We start from the raw sequence: 21793 nt of genomic DNA, 5'->3' as shown, positions 1-21793 counted from the left end.
GTATTCACTTTTTTCGTCTCTGCTTCTGCCTGTTTGCATACTTCCAGTTCCAAATGAGGTGTGTGGTTGACCGGTCAGTTCATAACTTTGGTGTTCGTAACTCTGAGGTTCTACTGTACTGTGTGGCTTGGAGCTACTTGGCCTTCTGGCAGTAAAAGTTCCTAAGGGTTTGTCTATATTGCACTAACTAGCCACAAAGCCCCTGCTTCTGCGCACTAAAAATTCCATAGTGTGATTTGACATACTGCTGTTTCAAACACCCTGGCTTGCTGTGCACTAAATCACGGTGTAGGCAAGCCCTTAGTGAAATAAAACTGCAGGGTATGTAGCAGTTAGGAGAGAATAGCACTTAACTGCTGGAAAAGAACTTGGTCTTGGTCATGCCTAAGTACCTGTGGCATGCAGTTGTCTCAAAAACTACCTGCCCTGGAGGAGTATTCTCTACATGGACTCCAGGCGAGCCTGCTTGCACTTCTGCATTGTACAAGTCCTATGAAACTCATTGTCTGAACAAAATAAGATGTTTCTGTATTACTTCAGGATTTGAAGCATTGATCAAGGACTTTTTAACAAAGTTTTAGGCTGAAGAAAGCCAAAGCACAAAACCCTCTGTTTAGTGATTTCAACCTAATCACCCTTGATTTCACTGTCTTTGGCTTCTGTTTCAAAGTGGTTTCCCTAATTTTCTTCTTTGCCTTCTCTAGTATCGGCTGGGACTTACTACTCACCCTGAACAATTCCTTCTGAACAATGTTGATGCAGACTCAAATGTGACTAGATGATTCCCTGAACTGCAGTAGCAAGAACAAAAACAATTTTGAAGCCCCTTTGTGCTGCGGAAAAGGATTTTCCTTACTTTTGGTTAGTTCAGAAACGGGTATGGTCAAGCATCATGAATGATGGAAAGATTTCCTCCAAGAAGGAGCACGGGATAAAACTGACATCTGCAGAGGAGTGTCAGATGGAATCAACAGACATTGCACTTGACATCAGCCATGAAGGTTCTCATAGGACCAATGAAGAGCCAGAGTCAAACCAGTTCATAATATCACACACCCTATGGGTTTGTCTTCCCTTTAGGTACTCAAAATATTTTCTTTAATCCTTTTTTTAATTGTAAATTATTTGGGGAGTAAATTATAGATATTTGAATATCTTATTGATTTAGATCTAAACTTATTCTGCTTGGTGTTTCTTAGGCCAACTAAATGATGGGACACTAACATGTTTTCCAGCTTTTGGAAGATTGTCCAAATGAGTAGTAATAAGATTTTACATTTGATTTTGAATCTCATTTATGAAGTATACTAAGGAGACTACACAATGAGAAATAATTAACTCAAAAGCATGGGCAGATTCTGAAGTGTAAATCCATTGGAGTCTAAGGAAGAAGCGTACAAGGCTTCTGTAAAATGCAGAGTATGTTCTCAAAAAGAAAAGGAGTACTTAATGCAAGGTAGCCTATTTCCCCTTGTTTTTTCCTTCCCCCCCCTCCCCCCGACGTTCTGGTTAAACTTGGATTTATGCTGGAAATGGCCCACCTTGATTATCATACACATTGTAAGGAGAGTGGTCAGTTTGGATGAGCTATTACCAACAGGAGAGTGAGTTTGGGGGCGGGGGGAGAAAACCTGGATTTGTGCTGGAAATGGCCCACCTTGATTATCATGCACATTGTAGGGAGAGTGGTCACTTTGGATGAGCTATTACCAGCAGGAGAGTGAGTTTGTGTGTGTATGGGGGTGGGGGGGTGAGAAAACCTGGATTTGTGCTGGAAATGGCCCACCTTGATTATCATGCACATTGTAGGGAGAGTGGTCACCTTGGATAAGCTATTACCAGCAGGAGAGTGAGTTTGTGTGTGTGTGTGTGTGTGTGTGTTTTTGGGGGGGTATGAGGGGAAACCTGGATTTGTGCTGGAAATGGCCCACCTTGATTTTCATACACATTGTAAGGAGAGTGGTCACTTTGGATAAGCTATTACCAGCAGGAGAGTGAGTTTGTGTGGGGGGGGGGCGGAGGGTGAGAAAACCTGGATTTGTGCTGGAAATGGCCCAACTTGATTATCATACACATTGTAAGGAGAGTGATCACTTTAGATAAGCTATTACCAGCAGGAGAGTGGGATGGGAAGAGGTATTGTTTCATGGTCTCTGTGTATATAATGTCTTCTGCAGTTTCCACAGTATGCATCTGATGAAGTGAGCTGTAGCTCACGAAAGCTTATGCTCAAATAAATTGGTTAGTCTCTAAGGTGCCACAAGTACTCCTTTTCTTTTTGCGAATACAGACTAACACGGCTGTTACTCTGAAAAGAGTATGTTCTGGGCATTCTCTTCCATTTCTGCTTCCTTCTCTCTAAAAACACCCTCCCTATCTGTCCAGGTACTTAGGTGCTCGGTTACTATAGCAATGAGTCCTATCATCTCAAACCTCTCTAGCCTCCACTGTGGCTATCTCAAGAGGTCTCCTACCAAGAGCGTGGCAATCCTCACTTCCCTGCCCACCTCTTCTAAGCATCTGGCCAGTTCTTCAATACTGAGCAGCTCTAGGATTTTATTTCAAGTGCTTGCCTTGCCCCCCCACAACTACATTGCTGACTGCTGCTTAGGAGATGGTAACTACAGTGTAACTGAAATGGGAGGATAAAAAGAGTTGTATGTTTGTGCATTCAGTCTAACTTTGTTTTCTTTGTCATCGCATCCCAGCTTTTATTTGACCGACAGTGTGTTGAATTGCTTAATTCTCAATTTCAAAATACAAACAGTTTGCAGAGGCAATGCAAGTTTAGGTTTTACTCCTGACATCAGAGGTGGGGATCTATAGAATCCTTGGTTTAAGTATCTGTCTGTACAGTTATAGGAGTGGACACTGCTCTTTTAAGAGTGCTCACCATGGAAAGTGCCTGTTAACTATTAAGTCCTGAAGAGGGACCGTGAAGAAATTCTTTATGTAGTTCTTCCAACCATAAATGCAACTGAATAAATCCCAAAACCACAGAATGGGGGTAACTTTTTCTGGGACTAGCTTTACACAAATGGCATTGAACACTAGCTTTGCATTTTCCTGCCATTTCAAGAAGTCTTGAATGATTAGGATAATTTCTGAGAATTGGATGGTTCCAAGCTCAGAGCTTGAGGCCATGATATTCTGGGTGTGAAAGTGTTTTGTTTTTTGTTTTGTTTTTAAAAGGATAAATCTTTTGCAGTTGTGCTAAGAACCCTGAGGCAGGAACTGCCTTCACATGGAAGATGCCCTGAATTATATTTTTATATATGTCATGTGGGCTCAGTTCTGAGGCATCTTATTTCTGTTTAATTAAATCTCTTACCCATGAAGCATTTCTGTCCCTGTGTATTTGGCACTAATTTATTAAACATATTGATTACACTTTGACTTGAGCAAGAAGTTGCTCAGGTACATGATGGGGTGGCTCCCCCCCTTTTCATCCTCCTGCATTAACACTGCCCCCAGTCCCCTGTCTGAGGTGTCGGTGAACACCATAAAGGGCTTGTCAAAGTCTGGGTTTGCCAGAACTGGGCCACTGACCAGAGATGAACATGATGGAAGTCCAGACTGTCAAATAAATGTGTCAAATTCACTTTAGCTTTTTCTGTTCAGGCTTCATTTGCTTAAGAAATAATGCTGATATTCTTCAGATCAGATTACCCAGAAAGTTAATAACTTTCACTGGCTGTTTTCTGTACAAGAACAGACTGTACAGTATGAACAACTGCAAAAACTTGTGGCTATTACATGCGAGGGAAGTAAAACGCCCCCAGTGCGAGTACTGAATGCAATACACCAGAGGATATTCTCTGGCTCCAAACTGTAGAGAGACCCTAAAGTTTGGATTGAAGTGTAGCATGGGCAATGGTGTCCAAGTTTCCACCAGTTAATGTGGAAACACATGCTATAAATGTTTTTGCAAAATGAGTCTTATTCGGATACTCTCTCACACTAAAGTTTTGTCTACACTACCACTTTTGTCAGTAAAACTTTTGTTGGTCAGGAGTATGTAGAAGAAAAACCACACACCCCTGACCAACATCAGTTTCACTGGCAAAAGTGCTGGTGTGGACAGCACTGTGTCAGCAGGAGAGCCTCTCCTGCCAACATAGCTAATGCTGCTCATTGTGGGTGGTTTAATTATGCCAGCAGAAGAGCTCGCTCCTGCTGGCAAAGCACAGCTACACAGGAGACCTTACCACTTGTACAGCAATGCCACTGTAAGGCCTGTAGTGTAGACATAGCCTAAGTCTATTGCAGGTGGTACTTGCTTTTGTTTTTAGTAAATCCCATTACAATGTTACCTTGGCCAGTGTGGATTAGGCATCTAGCAAGCTGGCCTAGTGTCATTTAGATACTGGGCTTCTGCTTGCTGCTGTAGCTACATACAAGGGACACTAAGGATCTTGGTTTAAGGCTGAGGAATAGTACCTCCTCAGCTGATTCCCTCTATAGGCAGGCTGGCTCTAGCCTTGGTCTCTACCCCAGTTGGTGCTAGCTGTAATTTGTTGCCATCTTTCTGTGTCAGGCAAGTCTCAGCCTGTACAGTAACTGAACCAGGAGTCCCTCTAATGTGTTATCTCTGGGGAGTTTTTAAATAGCTGCCAGAGCTTTTGTTTGCAAACACTTGCTTTAGTTGGAAGGAAGAGGCTCTTGTTGTAATCTCATTACTTGTATCACATTAATCACTGCTGTGGTTTAGAGAGCATCTTTGTTAAACCGAGTCCGGCAGGTGAAGGTCTCAACAGCAATGACATGAAATATGCAACAGGCCAAAGAGCAGTGACCCAGTATTTCATGGTGAGCACCTGTTCAAAATCTACTTATTGTAACTAAAACCATTGGCTTCAGCAAGTTGAAACATGAGTATTTTATTGTAACCAAGTGGGTTACACTATATATAAAGATTTAATAAATAAAACAGCATAAACAAACAGCAGCCTACTAAATATATTCGTACGAAATATTTAGACAACCAGCAGTGGTACAAGACATTCGACTATTCAGGTCTTCTGTTAACTGTCTGCTGCCAACCCCAAAGAACAATCTTGTAATGCTCTCTTACCATACTGTAGCCCTCTTGCCTAACTAGGCTGCATGGGAGGAGTACTGCAGCATTCTGAGCTTGATGTAGGTCGATGGCTGCCTCTGCCCTAGATAACAGTTCTCCTCCTTGCACAGTACTCTAGCTGGCAGGAAATGCTGAAACGTTGGTGCTGACTGTGCTGTCAGTCACGATGAGTCTGTTGCCTCTAGCATCATAGACATGGATATTGTGAATTTAGGTATTGATCCCAACAGTTGGCTTTAGCATAGAGCAGCCATTCAATGGCAGAGCTAACAGAAGTCCTGGTGGTGATTACTTAAAATTCTTACAATGTTTACATATAGAAATTCTAAATAAATAATTCTGAACATATGCTTTCCTCTCCTGCTTGGTCCTATGGAGTTGGTTCACTTTTTGGCCCCATTCTTGAACTGAGGTTTAACGTAATCCTTATACATAGAGAAGAGAACACCTAACAAAAGAGAGCAGGTACTGTTATCTATTGGTGTTTTTCATATGAAAGAGAGTTCAGCAATTACTCTTCATGCAAACAGTTTTGCTTCTTTTCATTTAATTATAATGTCTGCAAAGTAGCACAGGTAAAATTATTCAGCAGTAAAAATGTCTTCTCTAAATATCCTAAAAAATAAGTGGTGCAAGGAGGTAACAGCTGGACATTAAATGGTCCAAGACATCCCAGTTTGAATAGCTATATCATGAATCATGAGCTATAGTGATTTACAGAAGATATAGCTGTGAGCTTTGAAATGGGAGAATACTTGCTGAAAGTAGAGGTAAGTCAAGCAGCCTACGAGTAGGCTCACTACAATATGGGCAGAAGACTAACCCATCCGCCCCCCAGAAAGAGGCTCAGCTACGGCAAAGGTATCTTAAAAAGGTCTCTGCACAAATCAGTATCTTACCTATTGTTATTGCTCCTACGACAAAGCCTTGTGCTGCAACTCTCATGTGAATGAGATGGACTGACATTTTCTGATCTCCTCTGTGTTTTAGCTTGTAGAGACCATAGCCCACGACAGCAACAAAGCCTGCCATCCCTATGCATTCAGAAGGAGGGGGAAGTTCAATAAATTTGTACAACCAGAAAATGTAACTTTGGCTTAAAGAATATCAGATATTATTCTAAGTAATACATGCCTTAAGCTAAAATCTACCAAATAGTGCATAGGGTGAGGAATCAGCATATTAAGGTTTGCAGAATCTGCCCCTTCTGACTTAAAAAAGTAGTGTTTACCAAATGCTAAATTAGACATGCTGTTTGAACAAAGCATCCAACTTTCTGTACCAGGAAATGGTGGTTTTGTTCCCAAAACCATCTAGTATAGCTATAACCACACTCATATTATCTGACTTCTTTTCTTTCTGAAGTAGGGAAGGAAGCATCAATTAGAGGTTTAATTTTCTCTACCTTTTTTGCTTTTGAAGTGAAGTCAGGGCCTATAAATCACTTTCAATTACTTTTGTTGTTTGGTATATAAATTGAACAACAATTATTCTTTTATCTTTCAATTAATCACCCCCACACTCTGCAAAAAAGCAAGCTGTGTCCTCGCAACCTGCTAAATTGACAACAGTGTATACAGATTAGCCTGTGTTCATTTAGTCTGGTACATACAAATCACTTTACGGTTTAGAAGAGCTTCTGTTCTGACAGTCCTGCTGTTGCTGCTAAATGTTAGGGAAGCCTAATGAAGTTTGATGGATGAAACTTTGCCAGGCTTCTCCTTTCCTTTCCAGGTCTGCACAGTTCCTGAAAACCTAGTATTCTTGATGTGATCCATCTCACTTAGTTTATTGGTTTTTAAAGGAAGGTCTGATTCACTGGTGTGTGAATATGAAAACCTGTAAAGCTCTGTTTCTAAGGGAAGAACCCCCATGTAGAAGGTACTATAGGAAGCTGCACAATTACACCTTTTAAAAAGACACCTTTTAAATGAAGGTTATAACAAGCTTCCATCAGACTACTGATAAAGTAACAGCCACTTTTGCAATAGATCTATACTCCAGTCTGGCCATCTTATTAGGATAGAGTAATGCTGTACGATAGGTGACAGTGGAAGGAGAAAAACCTTTTCACACTATCAATTTTGCTGTTCCATGTTTAACTAGTGTAAATTTTAGCTATTTCTGGAAAAAATCCATTAATCTCCATTACTAACTGAAGAGATTATTTCTGAGGAAAAACAGGCCAGAATTATTACAATAAAACCCTGTCCACAGCACTCTGTGTGCACAGAAAGATTCAACTCACCTACAGGAACAAATGGAGAGTCTCTGGCTTTCCGTGTCAGTTTAGATACTTGACTGTCCTCTTCCTCCGCAGACCAGTGATCATCTGAAGACATTTCTCACGTCTAAAAACAAAACGGGGCTGACAATTCAAATCCAGAGATTCTTTCCTTCTCCGGTGTTTATGTGCTAAGGCACCACTTACTTATGAGACTCTCAGGTGTCAGAGCAGCTAACTTGCAAACTGATCCTGGTCGTACGTAAGCAGATTCACTTTTTCTAGTTGTCGTTCATTTAATGCAATATCTGCTGCTGCTTAATTTCATTTTAGAGGCCCTCTGGTTCCCTGTTAAGGGTTTTATTTTGGCATTACAATTGGGCTGGGTGAAGTTTGTCACTTATACCTGCTCAGTTCTCCAAAGGATAATTCAGCAGGACCTGCTCGGAAATGAAGCTTCCCCTTCGTAGCTGTATCTGTGGAATAAACACATACTTCATTCAAAAAAAAAATTGGATGTTCTAGAGACCCATTTCCCCTTCCCTAGAGAAGAAGAAATGGGCAAATATAGTACCTAGCTGTAAAAAGGGGAATAAGGACAACCCAGGGACTTATAGACCAGTCAGCTCATATTCTGTATCTGGAAAAATAATGCAGCAAACAAACAATCAGTTTGTAAGCATCTAGAAGAAAACAAGGTATCAGTTAACATGGATTTGTCAAGAACAAATTGTATCAAAATGAACTTAATATCCTTCTTTGACAGGGTAACAAGCCATGGGGAAGGAGTAGATGATACCTTGACTTTAGTAAGGTTTTTGATACTGTCGCTTGACCTTCTGATAAACAAACTAGAGAAATATAGCCTTGACAAACCTATGAGGTGGGTGCACAACTGGCTTGAAAATCGTACTCAGGGAATAGTTATCAATGTTTTCACAACCAGGCTGGAAGGGCATATCAAGTGGAGTCCCACAGAGATCTGTCCCAGGTCCAGTTCTATTCAATATCTTCATAAATGATATTACTAATGAGATAGAAAGTACACCGATAAAGTTTGTGGACAATACCAAGGTGGGAGAGATTGCAAGTACTTTGGAGGGCATGATTAGAATTCAAAATTATATTGACAAACTAGAGAAATGGTCTGAAATAAACAGGATGAAATTCAATAGGCATAACTGCACAGTACCCCTGTTAGGAAGGAATAATCAGTTGCACAAATAAAAAATGGGAAATGACTGTCTAGGAAGGAGTAGGGCAGAAAAGGATGAGTGGTTATAGTGGATCACAAAGTAAATAAGTCAACAATGTAATACTGTTGCAACAAACAAACAAAACAAAAAAACATTGTAAGCAGTACATAAGTAATTCTTCCACTCCATTCCACACTGATAAGGCCTCAACTGCAGTATTCTGTCCAGTTCTGAGCACCACAGTTTGGGAAAGATGTGGACACAGTGGAGAAAGCCCATAGGAGAGCAACAAAAAATATTAAAAATCTAGAAAACATGACCTATAAGGAAAGACTGAAAAAATTGGATTGGTTTTGAAAAGAGAAGATGGGGGAGGGGAGGGAATGATAATTTTCAAGTAGGTAAAAGGTTGTTTTGAAAAGGAGGGTGATAAATTGTTATCATCATCCATTTAGGACAGGACAAGAAGGAATGGTCTTAAATTGAGCAAGGGAGATTTAGTTTAAACATTAGGAAATCTTCCTAACTGTCAGGGTAGTGGAACAAATTACCTAGGGAGGTTAGATTTCAAGAACAGGTGAGACAAACACATGTCAGGGATGGTCCACATAATACTTAGTCCTATCTTAGTGCAGGGGCCTGAACCAGATGACTTATTGAGGCCCCCCAGTACCCTCCCCCTATTGCCCTTCCCCCCTACAGCCACCCAGTATTCTCCCCCTCCCCACATTGCCCCTTCCCCTATAGCCCCTACCCTGTACAGCCCCCCCAGTATCCTCCTCCTCCCCCCATTGCTATCCCCCTTTACAGCCCCCCAGTACCCTCCCACTATTCCCCCTTAGTACCATCCCCCTCCCCCATTGCTCTTTCCCCCTGTACAGCCCCCCCAGTTCCCTCCCCCTATTGTCCCTACTGCCCACCAGTACCATCCCCTCCCTCTATTGCCCCTACAGCCCCCCCATTGCTCTGTTCCCCCTTTATACCCCTCTCGTACCCTCCCCCTACTGCCCCCCAGTAGCCTCCCCCTCCCTCCATTCCTCTGCCCCCCTTTACAGGCCCCTCCTTGTTCTTTCCCCTCCCCCCGGGACCATCCTACACGTCCCCTGGCCCCGCCCACCAGCCGCACGAGCATGACTCAACCACCCGCCTCCGGCCAGCCGGCCGCACCTCCGGGCCAAAGCCGCACCCGCTTTGGCGTACGTCACACGAGGGCAGCCAATGGCCAGCGAGGCGGGGGAGGGGGCGACGGGCGCTGTCGGGCGGCCGCGGCTCGCGCTGCCTCAGAAACGGCGGGAAGGGCCGAGCCCGGGGCTGCCCCCGCCCTAAGGCTAATAATCGAAGTTGCCCCAGTCAGGGGCCTCCCCTACCCCGGGCAGCTCGTCACGGGTCGGGGCTGCGCTGGCCAGGCACACCTGAGAGCTAGACTAGGAGCCCCCCCCGCCCTGTTATAAGGCCTGGCCCAGCTGCGACCTCACACAGACAGCAGCAGCTCGCGTAGTTAGGGTGACCAAACAGCAAGTGTGAAAAATCAGGACAGGGGGTGGGGTGGGGCGGGGCGGTAATAGGAGCCTACATAAGAAAAAGACCCCAAAATTGGGACGGTCCCTATAAAATCGGGACATCTGGTCACCCTACATGGAGCCCTCACCTTAATTTCAGGACCCATTTCTCCCCCAGCCGATCACTAGGTTTTTTTATGTCACAAAAACCGGCTCCTGTTATGGAAGATATTTATAGGCCCTCCCTCCCATGACTGTAGGAGCTGAGCGTCTCAGTGTCCTGAATGCATTTAATCTCACAATGCCCCCAGGATGTAAAAAAGTGCTGATTTCACAGGTGGGAAACTGAGGCACGGGAAGACTGGAGCAGCTTGCTCAAGGTGAGGCAGGAAGTCTGTCCAGGCAGGGAACTGAAAATAAGCCTCCCAAGTCCTCTGCTTGCGCCCTAACCACTGGGCTGTTCTCCCTTCCAACCCTTAATCGCTTCCACCTGGCTCAGCTGTTTCCTTGCCTGCAGGGAGAGCAGGGCTTGTATTGAGCTAGTGCCCTGTACCCATGCTCACCACCGGTGCCTGCAATTTTCTTTTGTGGGCCCTGTGGGAAGAAGGTAAGGAAGCAGGCTCTTTTGTGGCTCCCGTGGCATCCCTGAGATTGGCTGAAAGGCTGTAAATATGCGAGTGGCTGGAGCATCCTTCCATCAGGCAGAAAACATCTCTGTATGGCGCCTGGAAAAAGTATGTGATTTTCAAAAATGGATATGGGTTTTTTTAAGGGGAGGGGAAATGACAGGTTGGTTGTGGGGAAGAATAATAAAATTAACAGGAGGAAGGGAACGTTTGAGCTGATTGCGGCTCTGTTGTATGGGTCAGGCTGCAAAAGATGCAGGGCTTTTTTGTTTGACCAAAGAAACCATTTCATGTGATGGGAACTTTTAAGGAGAGGGACACAGCCCCCAAAATAACACAGCAGGGAGCTTGAAATGAGCTTTGTTGTACACCAGGGGTTGTCAAACTCCGGCAGTGTGGGCTACCTGTTAATAGTGAGGACATCTCCCCTCTCAACACCATCCCATTTGCAGTCAGGCATCAGCCCTGTGCAACTACTATAATAGCTTATGTGGAAAAGTGAAATGAGGAGAGTATTGAGGTAGAGTTAATATCTTTAATGCAATGCATATTTGTTTATTTTTGTTTTTTTTTTAAACCGATCACACCTCAGTTTTCACTCCAGGCTTCTCCCTTTCTCTCACCTCTGGTACCTGGCATATGATTTTCTGTAATCAGGTCCCTTTCTTCTCCACTCCTCTGCACAAGCTGCCCGATTCCCTTCTGCTTTGAACATTCCTTCCCCTATGGAGGTTTCTGGTCCCATTGGCAACTCCTAGTTCCACTCCTGATGGTGGCTGGTGACTCCCCTTTCATCTCATCCTTCTCCTATGTAGCAGCCTCTCCTAATAGAGATGGCTAGGCTGGCTCCTCCTCTTTGTTTAAGCTGCTTTTATAGGCATTCAGGCAATGGGAAACGAGGAAAAGCCAGCACCCTGTGACTTTCCAACTCTCTGCAGACTACCAGCATGGACATACTCCATTTTACTTAACCAGTTTCACCATCATGTTCTATAATAAACAGTGTGATATAAACACTAGGGTAGGAGTGTGTGGGGTAGAAGTAAATTTGGTTATGATTGAGAGATCAAGCCTGTCTGGCTTGAATGTAGCTTTAGCCCATTCTTCACTGTCACTGATGATCCAAATTGTTGTTAAGGATAAATTTGGGTGATATTATGCCTGGTTTTACTGTTAGTGCACCTTCAGCTGGACACACATCAGACATCAGTCACTAAAGAAAGCCCATTCACAGTGCTGTTCCAGCTGATACTTAAATGTCTGAATGATGTATTTAAAATGTTAACATGAACAAGATGACAGCAGTACAAGGAACATTCTGCCGGTAGTGATGATGGGATAATTAGCAATAACTCAGCAACCCAGAAGCAAAAAAACAACCACCCCCCGAATTTATTTTATTTAAAAGGCCTGAAAATGTTACCACTCCATATATATATATATATAGAGAGAGATACAATAATTAAATATTATTGAAGAACATTCACTGAACCAGGAAAGATGAGTTTGTCTGACACCTTTGGGAGTTCTCAGATTTAAGTACCACTCTAGATATATCCAAACACAGCAGCTGAAAGCACAGAAGTTATCCATATTTTACAAAGATAAACGTATTGCAGAAAGGAAGATGTCCAGGAGGGGGAGCAGTTGACAAAGAATAGAGAGAAGAACATACATAGAAGAGAATCCTCACCTATGATTAATGAAATATTTATTCTCTGCCTGTGAACCATATGCTCGCACAGCTTCATCCTCAGAAAGCAGAGGAATTCGGTAGTGCAGATACTAAGAGGAGCTCTCTCTTATTATGACTTCCTAGAAAGTATTTCTGGCATAACTAAACACCTGCTGCTGTACCACCTCATGCTGTGATTTTGTCTGCTCTTACAAGTGCTATCTTCCTCAAGGATAATGCTGCAGGAAGTGGGACTGGTGATTCAGCAGGTGTCAGTGTTCCCTCTGAGTGAGTACTGACCCAATGTCTCACCATGATGTTAGGGGACAATGCACTGCTGGATATGCTGTTTTGGGTATGATAGTTTGTTGTCATTAAAGATGACATGGCACATTTTTTTTACAGGAGCAGGTATGTGAACCCCGATGTCTTGTCTAAATTCCAGTGCAGCTATTTGAGAACATAAGAACTGCCATACTGGGTCAGACCAAAGGTCCATATAGCCCCGTATCCTGTCTTCCGACGGTAGCCAATGACGAGTGCTTCAGAGGGAATAAACAGATGAGGTGGTAATCAAGTGATCCATCCCCTGCCACCCATTCCCAGCTTCTGGCAAAGAGGCTAGGGACATAATCCCTTCCCACACTGACTAATAATTACATTCTGCCTGCCTAAATTTCTCTTGCAGTTTAGAGTAATGGCATTAGAATCAGACCCATAGGTATTTCACCCAGTGGTACACTGGTGAATGATATAAGAAACTGCACCAGCCACATGGTCACATACATTTCCTTTAATCAAGGGCATTTTGTGCTCTTATGCCAATGGATTTGGATTGCAAATATCTGAACCATGAGGGGAATCAGTTGCTGGATGCCAAATATCTGAACCATGTGGGTGGGGTTTAGAGGGATGTGTTGTTTTCCATCGGAACTAAATATGGTCTCACAGCGGAAACACTACATTGTGCCCCTAGAAGGACTGAACCTGTGATCACAGCTGAAGTTTCTGTTGAGTTTGAAGACATGAAAATATGAGTAGTAATAATTTTAGAGAAAAATATCTGAAATCTGCCAGTCAGGTTAGAGGTGGCTAGGTGGTAGAGTGGAAATTATTTGAATACCCCTTTTAAAAGATTTTACAGCAGGTGCCCAGCAGGTGGCATTATCTCCTCAAACAGACTATAAAAAAATGGAATGTCAATCTGCTCTATTTACCCAAGTGCTGCTTTGTTGGTGGTATTTTATGTAATTCCCCTCGTGTTCTAATAAACTGGTTAGTGAGAAGAGAAAAGTAATGGCTTTGGATCTTTAGGTTGTTATCCAGAGAATGAGTAGCAAAGGGTTACTGAAGCAAGCAATACATGATTAAAATACAAGTGTAAAAAAAATCTCAGAGCGTTAGAAATCTCTAATTTCTTAAACTCCATGTGTTGATCCAAAAGAAAATATGTAATCGTTTTGTAATAGCTGGGACTGACACCTGCCAGAAGCCACAACACACATCTGAACAGGTAAGGCACAGATTCCATATCCAACCCCCAAGGCTCTAGGGAATGAAATAGAAATACAGTAGTTCCAGATTGCTGGCATGGCCCCTCCTGGACTTTTATCCCTGTTACACCACCACCAGATTGATGTGCTGGATTTGGCAGCCTCTCTGCAAGGGAGGCCCAGAATGGGAAGGGTAGAGATGTTACAAATCAGGAGGAGAGGGGACTCAGAAAGCTTTGTTAAATGCTGACTCTGCCTAATCTGCATCAGACCATACCAAATACAGTGTAATTGTAGCTGTGTCAGTACCTCACCCTCCTTGTCTCTCTCATACCAAATACAACACAGTCAAGCCAAAACTTCTTTGAGCGCTAAGATAAACAACAACAAGAAACTCAAGAAGGATAAAGAGGAGGAGAGGAGAAAGGTTTGAGAAACCTTTTTGTCCTACTTAGCTACATACCGAGGCTTTATTAGGCAATTGGACTAAAATCTAAAACAGGTACGTAAATCTGAATGAGACAGAATTCCAAAAAGGATAACTTTATTTCAGTTTCAGTAACACCCAGGAACCACAGCCAAGATTGGGACCCCCAGTGCTAGGTGTTTTATCAACACATGAGGTCAGGATCCCCATCCCAAAAAGCTAACAATGTAAGAAAACTAGCAAAATATGAAGGGGGGAAGGGATACAGTCAAATCGTTGTAAAATGGGCTATCTGATTTGATTTTGACAGCCAGTCACTGCGGTGGTGTTGGGGTTTTTTCTTTCTAAGATACTGTTAAGGTGTGGAAGGGCCAGAATTTCCCACATCTATTGTTTTTGTCTGTCAACAATCTATTCTAATCAAGTTCTTATAGGGTCCCAGTTATTACCATTGTATGAGAGTGGCTGTGTACATTATGCATATAATTATTTTATTCAAAATAAGTACTTGAGTACTTATTTAAAAATACAGTGCCAGCATTGCAGCACAAAAAGCAGTCCCCAAATTAAAAAGGTGCATATCCCAGCACTCCTGAGTTACCGTATAGCCACGAACCAATGTGTGCAGCCCAACACTCAAGCAACCCTACAACAGCAAACCAGTTTGTGCAACTCGAATGCTTATAAGCTATCATGAAGTAACAAATCACTGTGCTTATGCAGCTGAAAGAAGCTTTTGTAAGGAAGGGTTTCAGTTTCAAATTTGCAGGTGGTGTTATAAATGAGGAACATTTATTTAAAAATTATGAACAGTAACATGACCGTGCCCTTTTAAGTATGGCCGTGTCAACTGTACATCTGCGCATATTTCCTCTAAACTAGTGCGCGCGCACACAAAAAGACTGTGAATGAAAAATAAGTTCAGCATTTCAAAAATGCCTACTAATGAAGGGGGACAGGAGGGAAATGCCTAATCCTTTAGAGAAAATGTAAAACACTAAATCCCAGTTTGCTAGTATGTTTTAAAAAAAAGGGTATATGCAATGCTGTTGAAACTCAAGCCAGATCATATTCACATGCTAGTTCCCCAGAACAGTGTAACAAGTATAGCTTCATCTGATTTTACATTAAAATATGAAAATTTGGAAGTTGTGTTGCTATTTTTATAAGAAGTTTTTAATTTTATGCCCTTATTTGACAGGATAAACACAGCTGCTGAAAAATAATGTAATTGCATACTGCTTCAGTGACATGTACTGATACAGGCAAAGCAAAATCAACTGCCGCTTGCACACTGCCAAACCCTGTCATTGCTATGCACAGCTCCACTCAGGTCAGTCATAAGCCCTTCCTTCCCAGAATAAACAAGTCTCTTCACACTCACATTCCTGCCCACTTGTGCACATGCACAAATACACAGGCACACACACCATTGTCTCTACCACAGACACACTCCATTCCTGCCACATGCACCACACTTACATGCCTTCCCTCACACAGCAACACAATAATTTCCCCTGCATGCACATATGCACTAGTTCTCCCATGCACAGAACACACTCAACACCATTTCCTTCCACATAGAGATTTGCAGCACTCTCCCCCATAGACCCACATGCTCTCACTGCCCTCCTCTGCTGTTCCCACATCCCTCATAAGTTCACATCACTTGCTGTTAGTTCAGTTGATACTGATGTGACTGGTCCTTCCCTGAGAAGCAATCTACACCCTACCCTACGAACCTTAGAAGATAAATTTAAAGTCGAATAGAACAGACTAACATCCCAAGATTTACCAAGATTTATCAACAGATTCCAAGGCACTGCAATAAATTACTGTATTTATTGGGACTGCCATATTCTTTTCTGGTGTAACTCATCTGATTTAGTGGAATTACACCAGAGAAGAATTTGGTCCAAGGTGTCCTAGCATGAGATTCGTCACAGGTAATTTTTAAATCCAACAACAGTATATCAGTTTGGGTCAGTCCTGACCTTGCTGTTGTGGTGTTTGTAGTGCCTGTATTACCCGGTATTCTTTCTATTGATGCTACACTTGTGAATCAAGGCTACTTACCCCTTCCACGCCCACCACACTACTACTGTGGGGGCTGACACCTCTAAAATTTACAAGATACCGTGTTCACAACTGACAGCAACTCTGGCATGCTGGTGGAGATGGTGGTTGCCTAGGAACAGCAAAATATTTGGTGACTTTCTTTCAGAGAATTGTAAGCGAATGGACCCCTTCAGTGTGCATATGGAAAACAAACAAAAATAACAAAACTGTTCATAGCTTTCCAAAGAAGTAGTTTTGGAGTAAAGGTGGAACTAGAAAGTTTAAATGGGTTTAAAATGCACTTGATCAGAATCCCCCATCCCTAATTAAAATTTTGGTATTTTCCAGAAGATGTCTTTGAACACTTGCAGATGACCTCTATCTGTTTGAGTGAACAAGTAATCCATCAAAGCAGTCTTGATGCAGACTCTATCATAGAACTGCCCCTGTCAGTGACAGAGCGATGAGTGCACATGATTGTGCTTTTCCCCAATCCACAGGAAGTTTCTCCTTGTAGGAGCAGGATATTCTTTATGGCAAATACTTGCAGCATGTGGCATTGTGTATATAATCTTCCTGACAGCATTGATGCTATTACGATATAGAGATCTGAGTCCACATTTAGCCCAAGTAAGCAGGTGTAATTTCAGTGAAGCCAATAGAGTCTTCCTACTCCAGGACTGAACTTGACCCAGAATTTTTATGTCTGCTACCTGGATGATGATGTAACAAAGAACAAAAGAGGAAATACTTGTGGGAGGAAAGGGTTTTATATCCCATGTTTTTAGAGTGTTATGAACTTTTATATCTGTGGAAGGATTTTAGCCATTTGAAAAGTCCAGTTTCTCTCTGTCCCTTTTCAGCTTGCTGATTTCCTCCCCCCCGCCCCCCAGGTAATACAATGTTCTGTGAAGCCCAGCTGCTTCATTATTAGTGTCAGACATTGTGAAGTGTTGCATAAAATAATTCATTATCTCAAGCATCTTGCTGGTTTTAATTCGGTACAGTTACAAATGATATACATTCACCTTATATTGATATATACAAATTAGTTTCCACTAGGGCTGTCAAGCGATTAAAAAAAATAATCGCGCAATTAATCGCACTGTTAATAATAGAATACCATTTATTTAAATTTTTTTGATGTTTTCTACATTTTCAAATATATTTCAGTTACAACACAATACAAAGTGTACAGTGCTTACTTTATATTTATTTTTATTACAAATATTTGCACTGTAAAGAACAAAAGAAATAGTATTTTCAATTCACCTAATATAAGTACTGTAATCTCTTTATCATGAAATGTGAACTTACAAATGTAGAATTGTGTACAAAAAAAAACTATATTCAAAAATAAAACAATGTAAAACATTAGAGCTGATTTTCTTTTTGGTGGTTTGGGTTCTGTAGTTTCCGCATCTGAGTGTTGCTCTTTTAGACTTCTGAAGGCATGCTCCACACCTCGTCCCTCTCAGATTTTGGATGGCACTTCAGATTCTTAAACCTTGGGTTGAGTGCTGTAGCTGTTTTTAGAAATCTCACATTGGTACCTTCTTTGCATTTTGTCAAATCTGCAGTGACAGTGTTCGTAAATTAAACAACATGTGCTGGGTCATCATCCGAGACTGCTATAACATGAAATATATGGCAGAATGCGGGTAAAACAGAGCAGAGGACATACAATTCTCCCGCAAGGAGTTCAGTCACAAATTTAATGAGCACATTATTTTTTTAACAAACATCATCAGCATGGAAGCATATCCTCCGGAATGGTGGCTGAAGCCTGAAGGGGCATACAAAAGTTTAGCATATCTGGCACGTAAATACATTGCAACACCAGCTACAAAAGTGCCATATGAACACCTCTCCTCACTTTCAGGTGACATTGTAAATAAGAAGCAGGCAGCAGTATCTCCCGTAAATGTAAACAAACTTGTTTGTCTTAGTGATTGCTGAACAAGAAGTAGGACTGAGTGGACTTGTAGGCGCTAAAGTTTTACATTGTTTTGTTTTTGAGTTCAGTTATGTAATAAAAAAATCTACATTTGTAAGTTACACTTTCAGGATAGAGATTGCACTACAGTACTTGTATGAGGTGAATTGAAACATACTATTTCTTTTGTTTATAATTTTTACAGTGCAAATATTTGTAATCAAAAATAATATAAAGTGAGCACTGTACACTTTCTATTCTGTGTTGTAATAGAAATCAATATATTTGAAAATGTAGAAAAACATCCAAAAATATTTAATAAATTTCAATTGGTATTCTATTGTTTAACAGTGTGATTAATCGAGATTAATTTTTTTAATAGCAGTTAATTTTTTTGAGTTAATCATGTGAGTTAACTGCAATTAATCGACAGCCCTAGTTTCAACATTAGCACCCCCTCCTTAAAATATATAACTCCCCTACCCACCCAAAAAAAAACCTTGGTGAAAAAATACTTCAGCTTTTAAAGAAATATTTTTCTGCAAATGTTAAAGTTTGTCCATTTCCTCTCAGTTTCTGCTTTGTTTCTATGAAAGAAATTAGCACTTGCTCCTCATTTTATTTGTGACAACACAGCATTCACTGGAATGTGGTCTGAAATGCACAACATGACAAATGGAGAAACAGTCTTCTGGCTTCCCGTGGTTGCCTCTTCCTAAGTGAGTCCACTCATCTATAAGTCTGCATAGGATGGAAAGAGATCTTAGCACTAATATAGGTGTGTCATACAGAATGAAGGGTAGTTGGAAAACTTCCTAGAAGGACAAGAGGCAGAGATTTATCTGTCTTCTAAAACAGCCACTGGAGACTGAAATGAACATCACAGGTGACACCCTTTGCTCTTCCTCACAAACCCAAGGGCTAAGAATTCTTAGCATATCACCTTCAGAGTGCTTTCCAAAATTCGAGCCAGCTTGCCAACTCTTTCTATAGAATGGTTATTTGCATGTACCTTACTTTTGTAGATAATAGCTTTCTAGGTTTGCTATTTGAGACAAGTTCCTGTTTCTTTTTAATAGTTTCTTTATCAGTGGAAGCTGAATGTAACCTCCGGATGAATGTAACCATCAGATTTGATATATCTGTGCTCCTCTGGCTGGACTGACTCACCACTTTATTCTTCCATGGTAGATAAACTTGAGTTTCATTCACTTCACTGTACATGGGTCTCAAAAATCAAGGTGTTGCCTGCTTTAGGTTGACTTTAAAGATCCTGTGGTGCTTTCTTTGAAGGAAAATGTTTGCCTCAATTGCCAAAATTTCCCTTAGCTGGTGGTGTGCAGCATGTAGTTCCCTAACTGTCGGCCTACACCACAGTTGTGGCTGCATTTCAATGAAGTTGTGTATATATAGAGCTTATGGCATGCCCTGGGATGTGTGTATTTTTTATTATCACGGCTGTGTCCTCTCCTTGCATCAGAAAGTGGAATCTACTGACTTATTCTAAAACTGATAAAAAGATCTTAAGGACCTCTCTCCCTGTATATGTGTGTGACACCAGGACTGAGGCCTGTCTTTGAAATGGCCGAACAAGACTCTTCCCTGAAAAAGAGACCCTGTGCCTTTAAATCCCCAGCAAATGGAGAAAAACAAGCTGTGATTTATATAAGCTGGGTAATCATGTGATTTGCAGGAAAGCTCTATCCCTCTGCCCCCTCCCCTTCCCTGTTTCCCCTCCCCACACTGGCCTCCAACTGGCATGCAGCGCAGTTCCAAGAAAGAGGCACCAGCATTGGGGCCTGAGCAGGGGGCGGAAAGGGGAATGGGGGGGTTCATTCAGAAAGAGAGAAAGCAAAACAAACAGAAGCGAGGCGGGAAAGAAGAAGGAGGGGAGGCGGGAAACGGGGGCGGGAGGGGGGGATAGGGGCCTCCGCATTGTTTTCATTTCTGCAATTCTTCGCCCTCCATAGAACTACATATGGGCTATCAGAAAAGCTGGTTTTCCGTCTCTCAGGCATTTACCACAACTCCAAGCCCAATTCACAAACTGATCCCACCAGCAAGTTATTTATATTCATGCTAGCAGGGGTAAAAAAAAAAAAAAAAACTTAGACTGTTTACAGTATTCTGGTAGTATCCAGCACCCGTACAATGCAAAAACATCCCAGCTGCCAGCCGTGAAGAAAGGAGAGACATCTTCATGTCTTCTGCATGCCAGCATTCATGTGTGTGTATATGTGTAAATATCCCATATTTACCCTTCGATTTATTTTATTCATTGAGGCCCAGAGACATTTTATGTCATTTAGTAAAGATAAAAAACCCAACTCCATGTGACCAAGAGCCAAAGCAAGTAGTAGATAATTTTGTACTGAAAAGTAGGAAGAAGTGGCCATTTATAGAGCAGAAAAGACGATGTTGTTCTCTTTTGTGATTAGCACACAGAGTTTAGCTTCTGGTGAATTGAGCATGGCCTTTTAGATCAGTGCCAAGAACAACAGAAACTCAGATTTTTAGATGCCATTAGCTAAAGGGATCGAACGACCCTTTGTTTTACTCCAGCAGTTCTGGTTGGGCAGAATAAAATCTACATATTTCCTGCAACATTTTAGCTCATCTCAAGCATTCTTTGGGCTTTTGTTTGTAATTTTCTCTCCCCACAACTCTCAAGATGCATTTGGTGATGAGAATGAAGTACGTGGCAATGACCTGGGGAGGTATCACTGCGTGATATGCTATCAGGAGATGCTGTACCATCAAAATGTCTCTCAGTCTCGTGCCTTTTTTACCCATTGGAAACACAAGCTCAAGTGAGATGATAAAATGTCTGTGAAATTCACAGAAGCATCCCCACATTTGCAAATGGCCTGTCAATTTAGCATCAGGAAATGCAGCGTATGTACAGGTTTCAGAGTGGTAGCCGTGTTAGTCTGTATCAGCAAAAAGAACGAGGAGTACTTGTGGCACCTTCGAGACTAACAAATTTATTTGGGCATAAGTTTTCGTGGGCTAAAACCCGCTTCATGGGTTTTAGCCCATGAGAGTATGTACAGCAGGGGTCCCCAACGCAGTGCCCACAGGTGCAATGGCGCCTGCCAGGGCAGTTGTGTGCACCCGCAGGATACTGCGCCGCCGAAATGCCGCCGCTGAGCACGGCCGCTGGAGAACCGTCCGCCGAAATGCTGCCGAGAAGCGTTGCTGTTTCTCGGCGGCATTTTGGTGGCGACGCTTCTTGCCTCTGCCGCTTCTCAGCAGCATTTCGGTGGCGACGCTTCTTGCTGCTGCCGCTTCTCAGCGGCATTTCGGCGGCCGGGTGTCTGGCGCCCGCCACAGTCTTCTGGGAATAGGAATGTGCTATTTCCACAGAAAGGTTGGGGACCACTGATGTACAGTATGCCTCACTTGCTGGGTACACTGACTCATTGCATGGAATTAGTATTGCTAGTTTCTCAGTTCTTTAGGGAGAGAGCAAGTGTCTTTTTTCTTCTGATTTGTTTCTGCGAACCTTGTAGGAAAGAAAGAAAGTGAGTAAGGGGGAAATCCCTAAATATAGAAAAACAGAGCTGCTGATTGCTTATC

General features: G+C 42.2%; 2 protein-coding genes across 9 annotated transcripts in view; one reads left to right on the top strand and one right to left on the bottom strand.

Annotated features, from left to right (window-relative positions):
* The window catches only part of SLC11A2 (solute carrier family 11 member 2), a 47634-nt gene extending 42266 nt beyond the window's left edge, over window positions 1-5368 (top strand). For 4 of the 5 annotated variants that reach the window (XM_074935268.1, XM_074935269.1, XM_074935267.1 and 1 more), the window contains one exon: window positions 705-5368. In XM_074935268.1, coding sequence (XP_074791369.1) covers window positions 705-782 — 78 coding nt within the window. In that variant the 3' untranslated portion in view covers window positions 783-5368. The remainder of the gene's footprint in view (window positions 1-704) is intronic. The other variant, XM_074935266.1, reaches the window with a different exon arrangement.
* On the bottom strand, window positions 4999-9703 carry HIGD1C (HIG1 hypoxia inducible domain family member 1C). 4 transcript variants are annotated; one of them, XM_074935284.1, is made up of 5 exons: window positions 9648-9703; window positions 7711-7780; window positions 7329-7431; window positions 5980-6114; window positions 5000-5528 (listed from the first exon to the last, which is right to left on the bottom strand). In XM_074935284.1, the coding sequence occupies exons 3-5, from the start codon at window positions 7420-7422 to the stop codon at window positions 5464-5466; spliced, it is 294 nt and encodes a 97-aa protein (XP_074791385.1). In that variant the 5' UTR covers window positions 7423-7431; window positions 7711-7780; window positions 9648-9703; the 3' UTR covers window positions 5000-5463. The 4 variants fall into 4 exon arrangements, with proteins under 4 accessions (XP_074791387.1, XP_074791385.1, XP_074791386.1 ...); XM_074935285.1 differs by having other exon boundaries at window positions 9618-9661; XM_074935283.1 differs by lacking the exon at window positions 9648-9703 and adding an exon at window positions 9052-9189.
* Window positions 9704-21793: the final 12090 nt, after the last annotated feature.

Source organism: Natator depressus, chromosome 20, assembly GCF_965152275.1.
Source record: "Natator depressus isolate rNatDep1 chromosome 20, rNatDep2.hap1, whole genome shotgun sequence".
Classification (NCBI taxonomy): Eukaryota; Metazoa; Chordata; order Testudines; family Cheloniidae; genus Natator; species Natator depressus.
The sequence above is the reverse complement of the archived record's forward strand: the minus strand, read 5'-3'. Positions and strand labels throughout refer to the sequence as shown.